Source organism: Oryctolagus cuniculus, chromosome 14 (genome assembly GCF_051225735.1).
Source record: "Oryctolagus cuniculus isolate XC-2025 breed Fujian yellow rabbit chromosome 14, ASM5122573v1, whole genome shotgun sequence".
Lineage (NCBI taxonomy): Eukaryota > Metazoa > Chordata > Mammalia > Lagomorpha > Leporidae > Oryctolagus > Oryctolagus cuniculus.
This window is the reverse complement of record NC_142880.1, coordinates 4,571,440-4,584,688: the sequence shown is the minus strand read 5'-3', so window position 1 is coordinate 4,584,688 and position 13,249 is coordinate 4,571,440. Positions and strand designations below refer to the sequence as shown.

At 56.7% G+C, this 13,249-nt stretch overlaps 1 protein-coding gene across 4 annotated transcripts in view; it reads right to left on the bottom strand.

Moving 5' to 3' along the window:
- The window catches only part of RASGRF2 (Ras protein specific guanine nucleotide releasing factor 2), a 217,825-nt gene that overhangs the window by 37,678 nt on the left and 166,898 nt on the right, over nucleotides 1-13,249 (bottom strand). For all 4 annotated transcript variants that reach the window (XM_051854059.3, XM_051854060.3, XM_051854061.3 and 1 more), the window contains one exon: nucleotides 443-549. In XM_051854059.3, the coding sequence (XP_051710019.3) occupies nucleotides 443-549 (107 nt within the window). The remainder of the gene's footprint in view (nucleotides 1-442; nucleotides 550-13,249) is intronic.

Sequence of the window (13,249 nt, the reverse complement as noted above, 5' to 3'; positions counted from 1 at the left end):
GGGATGGCACTGGCCCTAGCATGGGCAGACACCTACATAGGCACGGAAGCAAACCAGCCAGGGCAGAGGCAAAGGACAGCCCTGGCAAGGAGAGGAAGCACTCCCTGACCAGAGCCCAGTGCTGCTGCACCAGGTGCTGCTTACCTCAGGGGCGCCTGCTGTTTACCTCTGTGGACCACCTGCTGCAGGGAGAGAGCTCATCCCGTACAGGGAGCAGCCTGGGGAGGCACTGGGCGGAGCATCCCCAGCAAGGCCCCAGTGTGGTGGGCGCCTCTGCCCGGGAGCATGAAGGAGGCAGGGTCCCTGGTCCACCACCCCACCTGCGGCAGGCGATGCTGGCCACACGCCTGGGCGTGCCAGGGCCCGCTCCCCTTCCTGCTCTCCAGCGTCAGTGTTTCAGACCGGAAGCCCCGCGGCCGGTGACCCCAGAGCCCCGCGGTACCTGCGCGTGCTTGGAGACCCAGTGCCGGAGGACGTTCAGGACCCGGTTGGTGGCTGTTCTCCGAATGATGAACTCTTTGTCGCAGGTTCTCTCAGTGTTGTTAAAGCCTGAGGGAGAAGAAACGCACCTGGTGTGTGTTGTAGCAAACGGCCTCCCCCAGGGACCTAGCGGAGGTCGGCAGGTCCAGGACGTTGCCGAACGAAACCCACAGATGACCTCCTGGCAGGAGAGCGTGAAGCTTTGTGTGCCATCCGCTTCCCCCGGACACCATCAGCAGAGAGCTGACCCCGCCCATGGCAGGTGCAGCCGTGTGGGGTCCCACACGTACTAACGGCCACCGCTCAGAGAGAGCACTGCCCCAGTGACACGGCCCACTCTGCCTCCTTCTTCTGTACTGTAAGGCTAGGGAGGAATTTTAACAGGAGCGATTATACCCCCAGTCATGTTTTCAGCATTTGCACATGGATGAGCCCAGGTTTTGGCTCCAGATGACATAAATAATTTATTGTGCATCCACAGATCAAAGAGCAGGATCATACAGAAGTTCAGAGTGTGTTTCACAATTACTCAAAGAAGAGATCGTAAATGTTTTCACCACAAAAAAGCATGTTAGACGATAAATTTGTTAGTTTGATTCAATCATGCAAAATGTAAACACAAAGTATTTCATTGTACTCCACCGATATATAACATATTCAATTACTTGTTAATTAAAAGTAAATTTTTTAAATATGTGAATTCCATGGCCAGCACTGTGGGGCAGCAGGCTAAGCCTCCACCTGCAGCACCGGCATCCGATATGGGCACTGGTTCAAGTCCCAGCTGCTCCTCTTCTGATCCAACTCTCTGCTATGGCCTGGGAAAGCAGCAGAAGACGGCCCAAGTGCTTGGGCCCCTGTGCTCACAGAGGCAACTTGGAAAAAACCCCTGGCTCTTGGCTTCAGATCGGCTCAGCTCTGGCTGTTGCAGCCACCTGGGGAGTGAACCAGTAGATGGAAGACCTTTCTCTCTGTTTCTCCCTCTCCAAGTTGAACCTTGCCTTTCAACTAAATAAATAAATCTGTGAAACAATACAAGTAAGGAAGGAAATCCAGGCTGTCTGGTTCACGTTCTCACCGGGGCTACGACACCTGCGCAGACTGCTCCGTTCATCAGCCAACCTTGGCATTTCTGAGTCAGCATCTTCCTGAGCTCCTGCTGTGTTACTCGCCATGCTGCTCCTCCCAGCCCACCCTCCCCAGGGTTTGGACCCACAGACGGAGGTACTGCAGATCCTTTCAACGTAGCCACGGAGGGCTCAGACAGGGGCAGGGGCAAGGCTGGGGAACTTCAGCCCTCCGTGCACGGATGCCTGCCACCCTGCCTTACTGCACTGCTCCTCAGGCCAGAGAAAGTCCTTTCATAAAATCACAAACTCTTTCGGGATTTCCTGTTTAGCTTCCCCCAAAATCACTCAACAGTTTACTGTACTGCTGCACAAAATATTTACTCCCAAACCAAGTCAAAGTGCTTGGCTAACTTAAATATGGAGCAACGAGTAATACTGATTGCTAAATGTCATGAGGATGGACTTGGCTTTTCTTTATTCTTTTTTTTTTAATCAAACCTAGTAAAATTTACAGGACAGAGACCTTAACACCATAGTTAACAGGAGTCATTTTGACCAGTAAAATAACTTTGCAAGAGTGAACTTGCAGGGCCGGTGCTGTGACACAGCGGGTAAAGTCACCACCCGTGATGCCGGCATCCCACATGGGCGCCGGTTCAAGTTCGGCAGCCCCACCTCCCATGCAGCTCTCTGCTGTGGCCTGGGAGAGCAGTAGGAGATGGCACAAGTGCTTGGGTCCCCGCAACCTGTGCGGGAGACAGGAAAGAAGCTCCTGGCTCCTGGCTTCAGCCTGGTTTGGCCCTAGCTGTTCTGGCTACTTGGGGAGTGAAACAGAGATGGAAGATCTCTCTCTCTCTCTCTGTTTCTGCAACTCTTTCAAATAAATAAATCTATAAAAAATAAAAGTAGACTGGCGTCTTGGCCTTGAGGCCCTGGGGGAGACTGTGAAGGGCTCCAGCTTTGCTAACCTGAGGAGGGGACACGCAGGTGGCAGACAGCACGAACAGCCCTGGGGAATGAAAATGGCCTCTGTGCTCCCCTCTCAAAGCCAAGTCAGCAGCCCTGGCTCCCTCCTCAGAGGTGGGAGCCCCCTGGCTAGGGAATATCCTACAAGGAAAGCACCCCTTTTGTGGGAGTTGAAAGCTAGGGTTGTTAACAGTTGACAGCTTCCATCACTCACTGCTTAGCTACGTGAGGGGCTCAGCTCATTTCAGTTCTACAAGGACCCTGTAAGTCAGAGTTACCGTTGCTTTATAGAAGACAATAATACGATTTACTCAGAGTTATTACACACCTGGCACTGGGAACTTGCAACCTGCGACTGTTGTCATCCTGTCCACAGTTAATGTGTGTGGCACCTGCTGGCATTGTGGGTGCAAAGCCCATGCAACCCCATGAGGCTGTTGTGGGGGGTAAAGGAGTGAATGTGGGTGAAGTGCCCTGGCTCCAAAGCCAACACTCGCATTTCCCAGACTGTGCAAAGTGGGGTAGAGCAGGGGGATGGAGGCGGCTGCAGGTAGGGTCGTGGAGACCTGGGCGCCTGCTGTGGCCACAGCACCCGGCGTGGCATCCAGAGGCAGCAGTTTCCTGGTCTCTGAGGTCTCCTGGAGGCCCGGACACTTGAAGCAGGGCTGTCCTATGTCGCCTGTGCCCACAGCAGAGACAGGAGCCCCCTGGGTGGCCAATGTGTGACACTCTAGAAGTGATTCCTGGAAGCCAGCCTGAATGTGCTCCTTCCGATGGCCCTAATTCCCTGTCATAAATCTCTTTCCAAGGACACAGCCAACGTGTTCCCTGAAACCAAACTGTACCGGAACAGCCAGCAACTGCCGATGCCAAGTGCCCAGGCCCCAGCCCGCTCTGAGATGCAGCTGTGGATGAGAGCCGGTGGTGAGGCAGCACGTCCTGCGTGCACACGTCCGAGCCTGGACAGTCCTCCCATTCTCTGTCGCAGCCTGCCTCAGGAGAGCTCCCTCACCTCCACTCATCCTTCTCACCCTCAGCTTCCCGCCACCGACCCTCAAGAGAAGAGAAAGGAAACGAGATCCCAGCAGAGACTCCGAACCGTGAGCACGGGTCTTTGACAGCTGGGTGGTCTGAAGCCATCCTTAGGAGACGGCGAGGGGGTGAGAGGCCACCCAGGCCTGGCGGAACTGAGCTGATCCACAGCCGAGGAGCACTCCTCTGACGGAGAAAAGGATGGACAGACCAAAGGGAGGAATCGGAGTAGCCGCCGCCGATGCACGCGGGTTAAGACATCGGCCAACGGTGCTTACTGTGATATCTGCACTATGAGGGTGTCAACCAGGCAGCCAGCCGTCTGCACGCGGGGACCTCGGTGTGGCAGGGGGAGGGAGGCCACAGGAGGCACAGACAACGTTCACGTGCTCTCTGAAGGGTCCTCTGTCCAGCGCCCTTGGCAAACAACAGACCAGTAACCAGCACATCTACTAGAGGAGGCGTCCACGCACGGGCTCTGGCTCTCAGGGCCGAGGGCAAGGGTTCGACAGCCTCCCAGGCCCCCGGGGGGATCAGCTGTCAGATTCCCCATCGTCAGCCATGGCTCTCTGACGAGGACACTGCCACCAGACCAGCCACGACAAGGCCACCTCCCAGTCAGCCCGACCCAGGCCGTCAGCAGCGGGGCAATGCCTGGCTCCAGAGCACACGTGTTTCCAGGAACGCCCATGGCTCCGCGCTCTACTGGCTCAGGGATCCCGAGACGGAACGCGAGCTGAACTTGAACTGGGGCTCAGACCACATGGAAAGAATGCTGTGATGAGGGCAGACCCCAGGCACCCACACACGCCCTTCTTAGCACAAAGTGAGCCGCACAGGGCACAGACAACCCCCTAAGCATCAGATCACCCAACCACTCTGCTCTGGGCTGGCTGTTAGTGAACTCCTCACAGCAGGAAAAGGACGTCCAGGTGGGAATCTCCCTTCGTATCCACCCCAAACCCCAGTCCCTGCCACTTGGATGCAGGCTTTGTGCAGTGAGGGCACTGCTCAGCTTCCTTCCGAGTTCCACGACGCTGATAAAACTCGCTCGGCCCTGCTCTTAGCCCAGACGCTCGGGTCACTAATAAAGTAGGCTTCTCCCTCAAGGTGACAGGGATGAGGAGAATGAAGTGAGCATACAACTGTGCAGCCAGTGACACAGCAGGCACCAGAGCAAGTCCACGCGGGTGTTACTTGTAGCAGATGACCGAGGTACCATGGACACGCCGGGAAATTCACCCACAGTAAGCGCATGGTTCACTGATGCCCAGAAAACGTGCAGGGTTGTGCAGCCACCGCTGCATTGCAACGATAGGGCATTCCCACCTCCCAGACAGGCCCCAGACAGGACAGTCCCACCTCCCAGACGGGCCCCAGACAGGACAGTCCCACCTCCCAGACGGGCCCCAGACAGGACAGTCCCACCTCCCAGACGGGCCCCAGACAGGACAGTCCCACCTCCCAGACAGGCTCCAGACAGGAGAGTCTCACCTCCCACACGGGCCCCAGACAGGACAGTCCCACCTCCCAGACAGGCCCCAGACAGGACAGTCCCACCTCCCAGACGGGCCCCAGACAGGACAGTCCCACCTCCCAGACAGGCTCCAGACAGGACAGTCCCACCTCCCAGACAGGCTCCAGACAGGACAGTCCCACCTCCCAGACGGGCCCCAGACAGGCAGGACAGTCCCACCTCCCAGACGGGCCCCAGACAGGCAGGACATTCCCACCTCCCAGACAGGCTCCAGACAGGGCAGTCCCACCTCCCAGACAGGCTCCAGACAGGACAGTCCCACCTCCCAGACAGGCTCCAGACAGGACAGTCCCACCTCCCAGACGGGCCCCAGACAGGACAGTCCCACCTCCCAGACAGGCTCCAGACAGGACAGTCCCACCTCCCAGACGGGCCCCAGACAGGCAGGTCATTCCCACCTCCCAGACGGGCCCCAGACAGGCAGGACGTCCCACCTCCCAGACGGGCCCCAGACAGGACAGTCCCACCTCCCAGACAGGCTCCAGACAGGACAGTCCCACCTCCCAGACAGGCTCCAGACAGGACAGTCCCACCTCCCAGACGGGCCCCAGACAGGCAGGACAGTCCCACCTCCCAGACGGGCCCCAGACAGGACAGTCCCACCTCCCAGACAGGCTCCAGACAGGACAGTCCCACCTCCCAGACAGGCTCCAGACAGGACAGTCCCACCTCCCAGACGGGCCCCAGACAGGCAGGACAGTCCCACCTCCCAGACGGGCCCCAGACAGGCAGGACATTCCCACCTCCCAGACAGGCCCCAGACAGGCAGGACAGTCCCACCTCCCAGATGGGCCCCCAGCGCCAGCGTGCTGCGTGCCCGCGTCCCCCCCGGCACCAGGCACTGCCCTGCGTCTGTAACGCTCACCTTCTGTGCGTCTCATACAAAGGAATCCCACCCACGTGGTCTTCTGACCTGCTTTCCTTCTCCCGGAAGTGAGCTAACTACTCGCTGCCCGTTCTTGCAGGTAAAGTTATGCTGGACCAGTCACACCGATTCGCTCACACAGGGACCCTCTCTCATAGCTTCAGCACCACCGGGCAGAGAGCGGGAGAGGTGGCGGAACCGGAAACTGGTTTCCAGGTGGTGCTGTCATTCACATCCCCATCGGCCAGACACGAGGATCCACGTTCTCACTGCCTCTCACTTTTGGGATTTTCTGGTTTTTGTTTTTTTTTTCCTGTTGAATTCTAAGATTCTATTTGCAATTTCAATCTTTTAAAACCCATCAAGACAGCCAGCGCCACAGCTCACTAGGCTAATCCTCCGCCTGCCGCACCGGCACCCCGGGTTCTAGTCCCAGTTGGGGTGCCGGATTCTGTCCCGGTTGTTCCTCTTCCAGGCCAGCTCTCTGCTGTGGCCCGGGAGTGCAGTGGAGGATGGCCCAGGTGCTTGGGCCCTGCGCCCCATGGGAGACCAGGAGGAAGCACCCGGCTCCTGGCTTCGGATCGGCGCAGCGTGCCAGCTGTAGCCACCATTTGGGGGGTGAACCAACGGAAGGAAGACCTTTCTCTCTGTCTCTCTCTCACTGTCTAACTCTGCCTGTCAAAAATAAATAAATAAATAAAATGTATTCCTGAAGACTATGTTTTCACTACAGAACACCCCTCTCTGCACACACACACACACACACACATTTTTGGGGTCTGATACTCTATTCTGCCTGATGTTGACGGAGCTACCCCGGTCAGCTCGGGTTACTCTGTGCATGGAATATCTTCTCCTGCCCTTTTACTGTAAGTGAAACTGTGCTGCCTATTCAGCACATGTGAGGTTTCATTGCTTGATATGGCTCGACGATATCTATTTTCTGATTTGCATGTTCTGTCAACTCGTATTTAATGGAATTTGATTTGGTTGGACTTACACCTGCCATTTTGCCATTTGCTTTCTATTTGTTCTTTGTTGGTTTTCTGTTGCTGTTGTGACCTACTGCCACAAACTTGGTAACCTCATACTCCTGGAGGCCAAAGGTGGAGGCGGCTCTCGCTGGGCTGACAGCTACGCGCTGGGAAGACCGCACCTCTCCGGAGACGTGAAGGGAGAGTCTGCCTTCTGCCTCCCCTTGCTTCTGGAGGCTGCTCAGGGCTCCCTGCAAAGCCAGCCCCGGGCAAGCACATCGGTCCCAGGCTGCTCGCATGGACGCCGACTCTCCACCTCCCGTCCACTCTCACAGACCCCGTGAGCAGACTGGCCCCTGGATGATTCAGGTTCATCTGCCCCCCAAAAGGTCTGCTCACAGCAACTTAGTTCCTAGTGCAGCCTCTGCTCCCTGTGCCGCGTGAGGGAACTCACAGATGCCCCCAGGCAGGACGCCGGGCTCTCAGGGAGCCGCCACGGGGTCTAAGGTCACTTCTTCTCCCTGGCTCATTCTTTTCTGGCTTTCTTGGTCCCAGTTTTTGAAAAGTATTTGTTTATTTTATCTAGTTGGAAGAGAGAGGGGGGGAAGGGAAGGAGAGGGAGAGAGGGAGAGAAGAAGAGAGGGAGGGAGGGAGGGAGAGAGAGAATGAATCTGCCCATCAACCAATTCATTCCCCAAATGTCCACAACAGCCAGAGTTGGACCAGGCTCAATTCAGGAGCCCAGAATCCCCTCTGGGTCTCCCATGTGGATAGCAGGGACCCAGGGCCTTCAGCCATTGCCGTGGCCCCCTAGGGTGCACATTAGCCGGAAGCTGGAGTGGAGAACAGACCTGGGACTCAACCCAGGCCCCCGATACACAAACCCAGGCCCCCCAATATTCAAACCCCGGCCCCCCGATACTCAAACCCAGGCCCCCCAATACTCAAACCCAGGCCCCCTGATACTCAAACCTAGGCCCTCCGATACTCAAACCCAGGCCCCCTGACACTCAGACCTAAGCGCTCAGGTGTCAGATGCCAGTGTCTCAAGCCGGGTCTACACTAAACACACTCCCCTTCTGGGTTAAATCTTTTCTGGTGCGCCATTTTAGTCCTTTAATCTCTGTTGTTTCTGGGACGACAACATCAGTGCTGCTGGCCTCTGATACTGCTGACGCTTCTGACCTCACCCAGCACCCTGGGGCCACCCACATGCGCCCTGCTGCAGTCCAGGACGGATTCCTGGGACCAGGAGCTGGGGTTGCCACGCCCACACGAGCTCTGCTGTGGTCCAGGACAACACCCTGGGACCAGGAGCTGGGGTTGCCACGCCCACACCCACATGTGCCCTGTTGCGGTCCAGGATGGCGCCCTGGGACCAGGAGCTGGGATTGCTACAACCACACATTCTTGCGGTCCAGGATGGCGCCCTGGGACCAGGAGCTGGGGTTGCCACGCCCACACGGCCCTGCTGCGGCTCACAGCCTGCTGCACACTGAAGGAGCTGGGGCCGGAGGGAGGGCGGCCTCCCACTCAAATGCCTTTGGTACTCGGCCTTGAACAGAGGCTTCTGTTCTGTGCGTGCCTGTGGCTGATTTCAGGAGTCCACAAATGGGTGATTTTCATAATGTTCTTCAATTTTATCATTGTGCTCGTGAAGAACGGGCCAATTCCTTACTCTATCGTTCTGTATTATTTTTCACCATTTAAAAATATCAGCAAATACTGCATCAGAGAACCTTCACCTGGAGTAGATGAAGTTCTCAGAACCCACGAGCTTTGTAGAGAGAAGGGGGTAGAACCCCACCCACAATGCCTAACAACCCACCTACATTAAAGGAAAAACAAACTTGTAAACTCGGACAGCCTTTTCTTTCTTCAGATACGGAAAGCCATACTTCTATCTATACTGATCTATACTGATACTACTGTACTATCTATACTGATCTACACTGAAGTCATTGGTGAGAACTTAGTCTAGAACGTGGGGCTCCGAGCAGGGCCCCGTCTGCTGAAGTTACAGCCAGTGCTTGAACGCCAGCCCCGTGCCAGGGCCCCCCCTGGCTCCCTAGGTGTGCAGCACTCTCAGGATGGGAGGTGTGAGCACTCTTCTCACTAATACACCAATTTCCCCGAGAAGCACAAACCTGGTCCCCTTGGGGGCCAGACAGTGCCTGCTGATGTGTGGCCGAGCCGGGGGGAGGGGGGTGGGGGGCCCTCAAGCCCTCCGCAGGGCAATGTGAGGCATACATCAGCAGGTGCAGGTGGCCCACAGGGGGAGCTAGGGAACACCAGCAGCATCGTGGGCCCGAGGCTGCGCTCCCGGGAGGGGCTGCCGTACCCTGGTGCCTGCTCCTGGATGGCACACGACACTTAGCTAATTGTGAGCTGAGGTCATTCTTGTATTATTAGCTTAGGATTTCAAGGCCTCAGGACAATTTAATCGTCCTTATTGCTTTTTTCACCATGTCCTAAATATAGCCCATAAAAAGGCGCACACCACACACCTGGGACTCTTCCCTCCCTAAGCAGGCCCGCAGGGGTGCGTCTCCTACCCTAATGCTGCAGGAAGCTACAGCCTCCATCTCCTCCCTCCTCAGTCACCTGTCTTCCCAGAGTCCACTGTGGGGAAATCACCATGGACCACTGCCTCATTTAACAAAGGGATCCTGAGGTCTCTCGACTGTGCCTAGAAATTACCGACCACAGGGTAACGATGCACAATCACACTCTTTCTTTGCAGTTATTCTGCAAATTCTTGCCCAAGTACCAGTCAGTGGGGGATGGAGTATGAATGTATGTGTGTGTACTTGTGCATACACACACCCGTGTGCACACACGTGCACACCCACATGCCTGCACACTCACACATGCACAAGCACACACACATTCCACATGCACACTCACACGTGCACACCCACATGCGTGCACACTCACACATGCACAAGCACACACACACACGTACTCCACATGCACACCTACACGTGCACAAGCACACACACGCACGCACTCCACATGCACATTCACACGTGCACACCCACATGCATGCACACTCACATGTATGCACTCACACGTGCACAAGCACACACACATGCACTCCCATGCCTGCACACTCACACTGCACAAGCACACATACACGTGCACTCCCATGCTTGCACACTCACACGTGCACACCCACATGCACGCACACTCACATGTATGCACTCACACATGCACAAGCACACATACACGTGTACTCCACATGCACACTCACACGTGCACACCCACATGCACGCACACTCACATGTATGCACTCACACATGCACAAGCACACATACACGTGCACTCCACATGCATGCACACCCACAAGTGCACACCCACATGCGTGCACACTCACATGTATGCACTCATATATGCACAAGCACACACACATGCACTCCCATGCCTGCACACTCACACATGCACAAGCACACATACACGTGCACTCCCATGCTTGCACACTCACACGTGCACACCCACATGCACGCACACTCACATGTATGCACTCACACATGCACAAGCACACATACACGTGTACTCCACATGCACACTCACACGTGCACACCCACATGCACGCACACTCACGTGTATGCACTTACACATGCACAAGCACACACACATGCACCCCCATGCATGCACACCCACACGTGCACAAGCACACACACATGCACTCCCATGCCTGCACACTCACACGTGCACAAGCACACATACATGCACACCCACATGCACACTCACATGTATGCACTCACACATGCACAAGCACACACACATGCACTCCCATGCCTGCACACTCACACATGCACAAGCACACATACACGTGCACTCCACATGCACACTCATACGTGCACACCAACACGCATGCACACTCACATGTATGCACTCACACGTGCACAAGCACACATGCACTCCCATGCCTGCACACTCCCAGAGGCACACAGTGAGTCAGGAGGAGAGGGTGGGAATTCACGGGAGGTGGGACACGCATTTGTGTCCATTCAGCACTCTGGTCTGTGGGGATGACAGGGGCGGGAGAGGCAGCGACGAGCACGCCCCGGTCTGTCCTGAAACAGGAGGAGGCAGCCAACAGGAGTGCAGGGCACAGTGCGCTGCGGAGACGGCTCCCTGCTCAGGCCTCGCGAGGATGCAGGCAGAGTCTGCCGCAGTCATTAACCTCGCTTGAGCGACAGGAGAGAGACTGGGAGAGGCTGCCCGGGGTCACCGAGCTCTGTGAGCTGCGGAGCGCACACCTGGGCTTCCCTGACCCCTCAACACGCTCTGGTGGCCACCTCCACCCTGATGCCCCCATTGGCTGTCACTTCCCTCCCTTGGCCAGATGCCTGGCCTGGGGAAGAAGCACAGCCTCTCGCCCACCCTCGATCAAAAGGAACGCAGGTGGAAACTCTCAGGACTGGACCACAGGCCCCGAGCCCAGGGGCTTCCTAACCCTGTCCTCCACGTGAGTCACTTCCCACAGAGATTTTCAAACCTCACATGGGCAGCCTGTGGGCGCCAGAGCGCAGCACCAGAAACCAGCAACTGTTCTCAAGGGGCTGTCTATGCTGAGTGGAATTGCAACGGGCAGAGTCGATGGCCTTGGAGAACGAGGGGCTGTATCTCCGGGTCACAGAGAGAAGATGCTGGGCGTGCAGCACGCGGTCCAGAGCCAGGCAGGGCAGGTGGATTTTAAAAGGATGAAGCAAAGAAGTCTCACCTGGCCGGCAGGTGGGAGGATCCTCCTGCTAGCCACGCAACTTCTGTTTTAGGCTTACCTGAAGGACATTTATGAAATAAAGAAACAGGTGCGAATCCCTATGACGGCTTTCGTGTGTGTCCATCTGCAGAAAGCCCTAAGCCCTGCTGGGACACGGGACCCGAATGGTGAGACCCACAAAGGGTCCAGCCCTGCGCCTTCCTCCATGCGGGCAGGGGCTGAATCTGGCCAGGGAGGCTGCGACTCACGCTGAAGCCAGTCAGCCAGAGGGATCCCTGGATAGGAGGTGTGCACCGCTCAGTGTCTCCACCGACCCTGCCAGTATCCAGGCACTTGGCTCTGGAGCAAATCACAGCACTGGCCTTGGAGTGCAGCGTGCCCTTGACAACACCACCTCCTGCTGGGCCTGGCGCTTTGCCTACCAGGGGACACGCAGGTTCTCTCCATGGCTCATGTGTCAGTCTTCCCAGGCTGGCTGTGACAGACACATACTACTGCCTAGGAACAGGCTTTGCGACTGCAAGGGTCAGGCCGTGTACAAGGGAAAGGCACGGCATCGGGTCTGCCTAAGCCGGACACAGGGAAGGCCAGCATCACCTGCTGACGTTTGCCACTGTGGCAGCGATGGGAGGGTGGGAGCAGAGAGGCCAGGCTTTGCAGGGATCGCCTGCATTCAGCCTGCTCCTCGCGGCCTGTTCTACACCCAACCCACTGGAAGGGAGACAACAGCTCTCGCAGGGAATCGCTGCCATGATCTGCCAGATGAAGATTTATCCAAACTAAGACGCTCGACTTAAGTAAGTTCTTAAGTAAGTGTGAATTGTGGCAGGAGCTTGGAGATGAGAAGGAAACACAAAGAGAAGCCTCGCAAGTGTGGGCAGGTTGCAGGCAAGGGGCAGACGCACGGATGCCACTCAGGGGGATGCATCATAGGCCGCCCGGCCTCGGACTGCACAGCTGATGCCTGACCGCGAAGGAGGAGGGCTTTGTCCCTCGTGGCCCTCTGTGACACTGATCTCATGCATGCACACGCATGGACACGCACACACCACACATGCACACACATGCACACACATCCCAGGACTGCTGACTCTGCCTCACTTAGCCTGTTTTTCACCTAGTCTGTCTGTGGGTTTTCTGCAGGGTTTTCTGCCTGATTCTCAAGCCCAGAGAAGCACAGTGTGTCTCCACCTAGATCTTCCAACACTTCTCATTGTGTCACTGTCGTGCTGGGCCAGGGGAGGTCGCCCAGATGCCCACTTGGGCCAGCAGGACAGACACTGCCCGCATCGCTCCAAACACCTTGCACTGGGTCATAGCCCAGGGGCCGTGCACCTGTAAAGAGTGACCTGTGGGTGCACAACGCAAACTGCCTCAAGCTGGGAGACACACGTGTGCATGCAAGAGCCGCGTGACAGCAAGAGCAGGTGACTGGCGTGGACGCCACGGCGGCCTCTGCCCTCAGGCTGTGCACGCACCACTCTGCTCATGTGTCAGCTTCTCCTGACTTTCAAGTCTGGAGCTGAACGCACAGCCAGCGAGGATGCTGCCTGCCCTCCGTGTGCTGGAGCTGACGGCCAGATCACGGGTGCTATT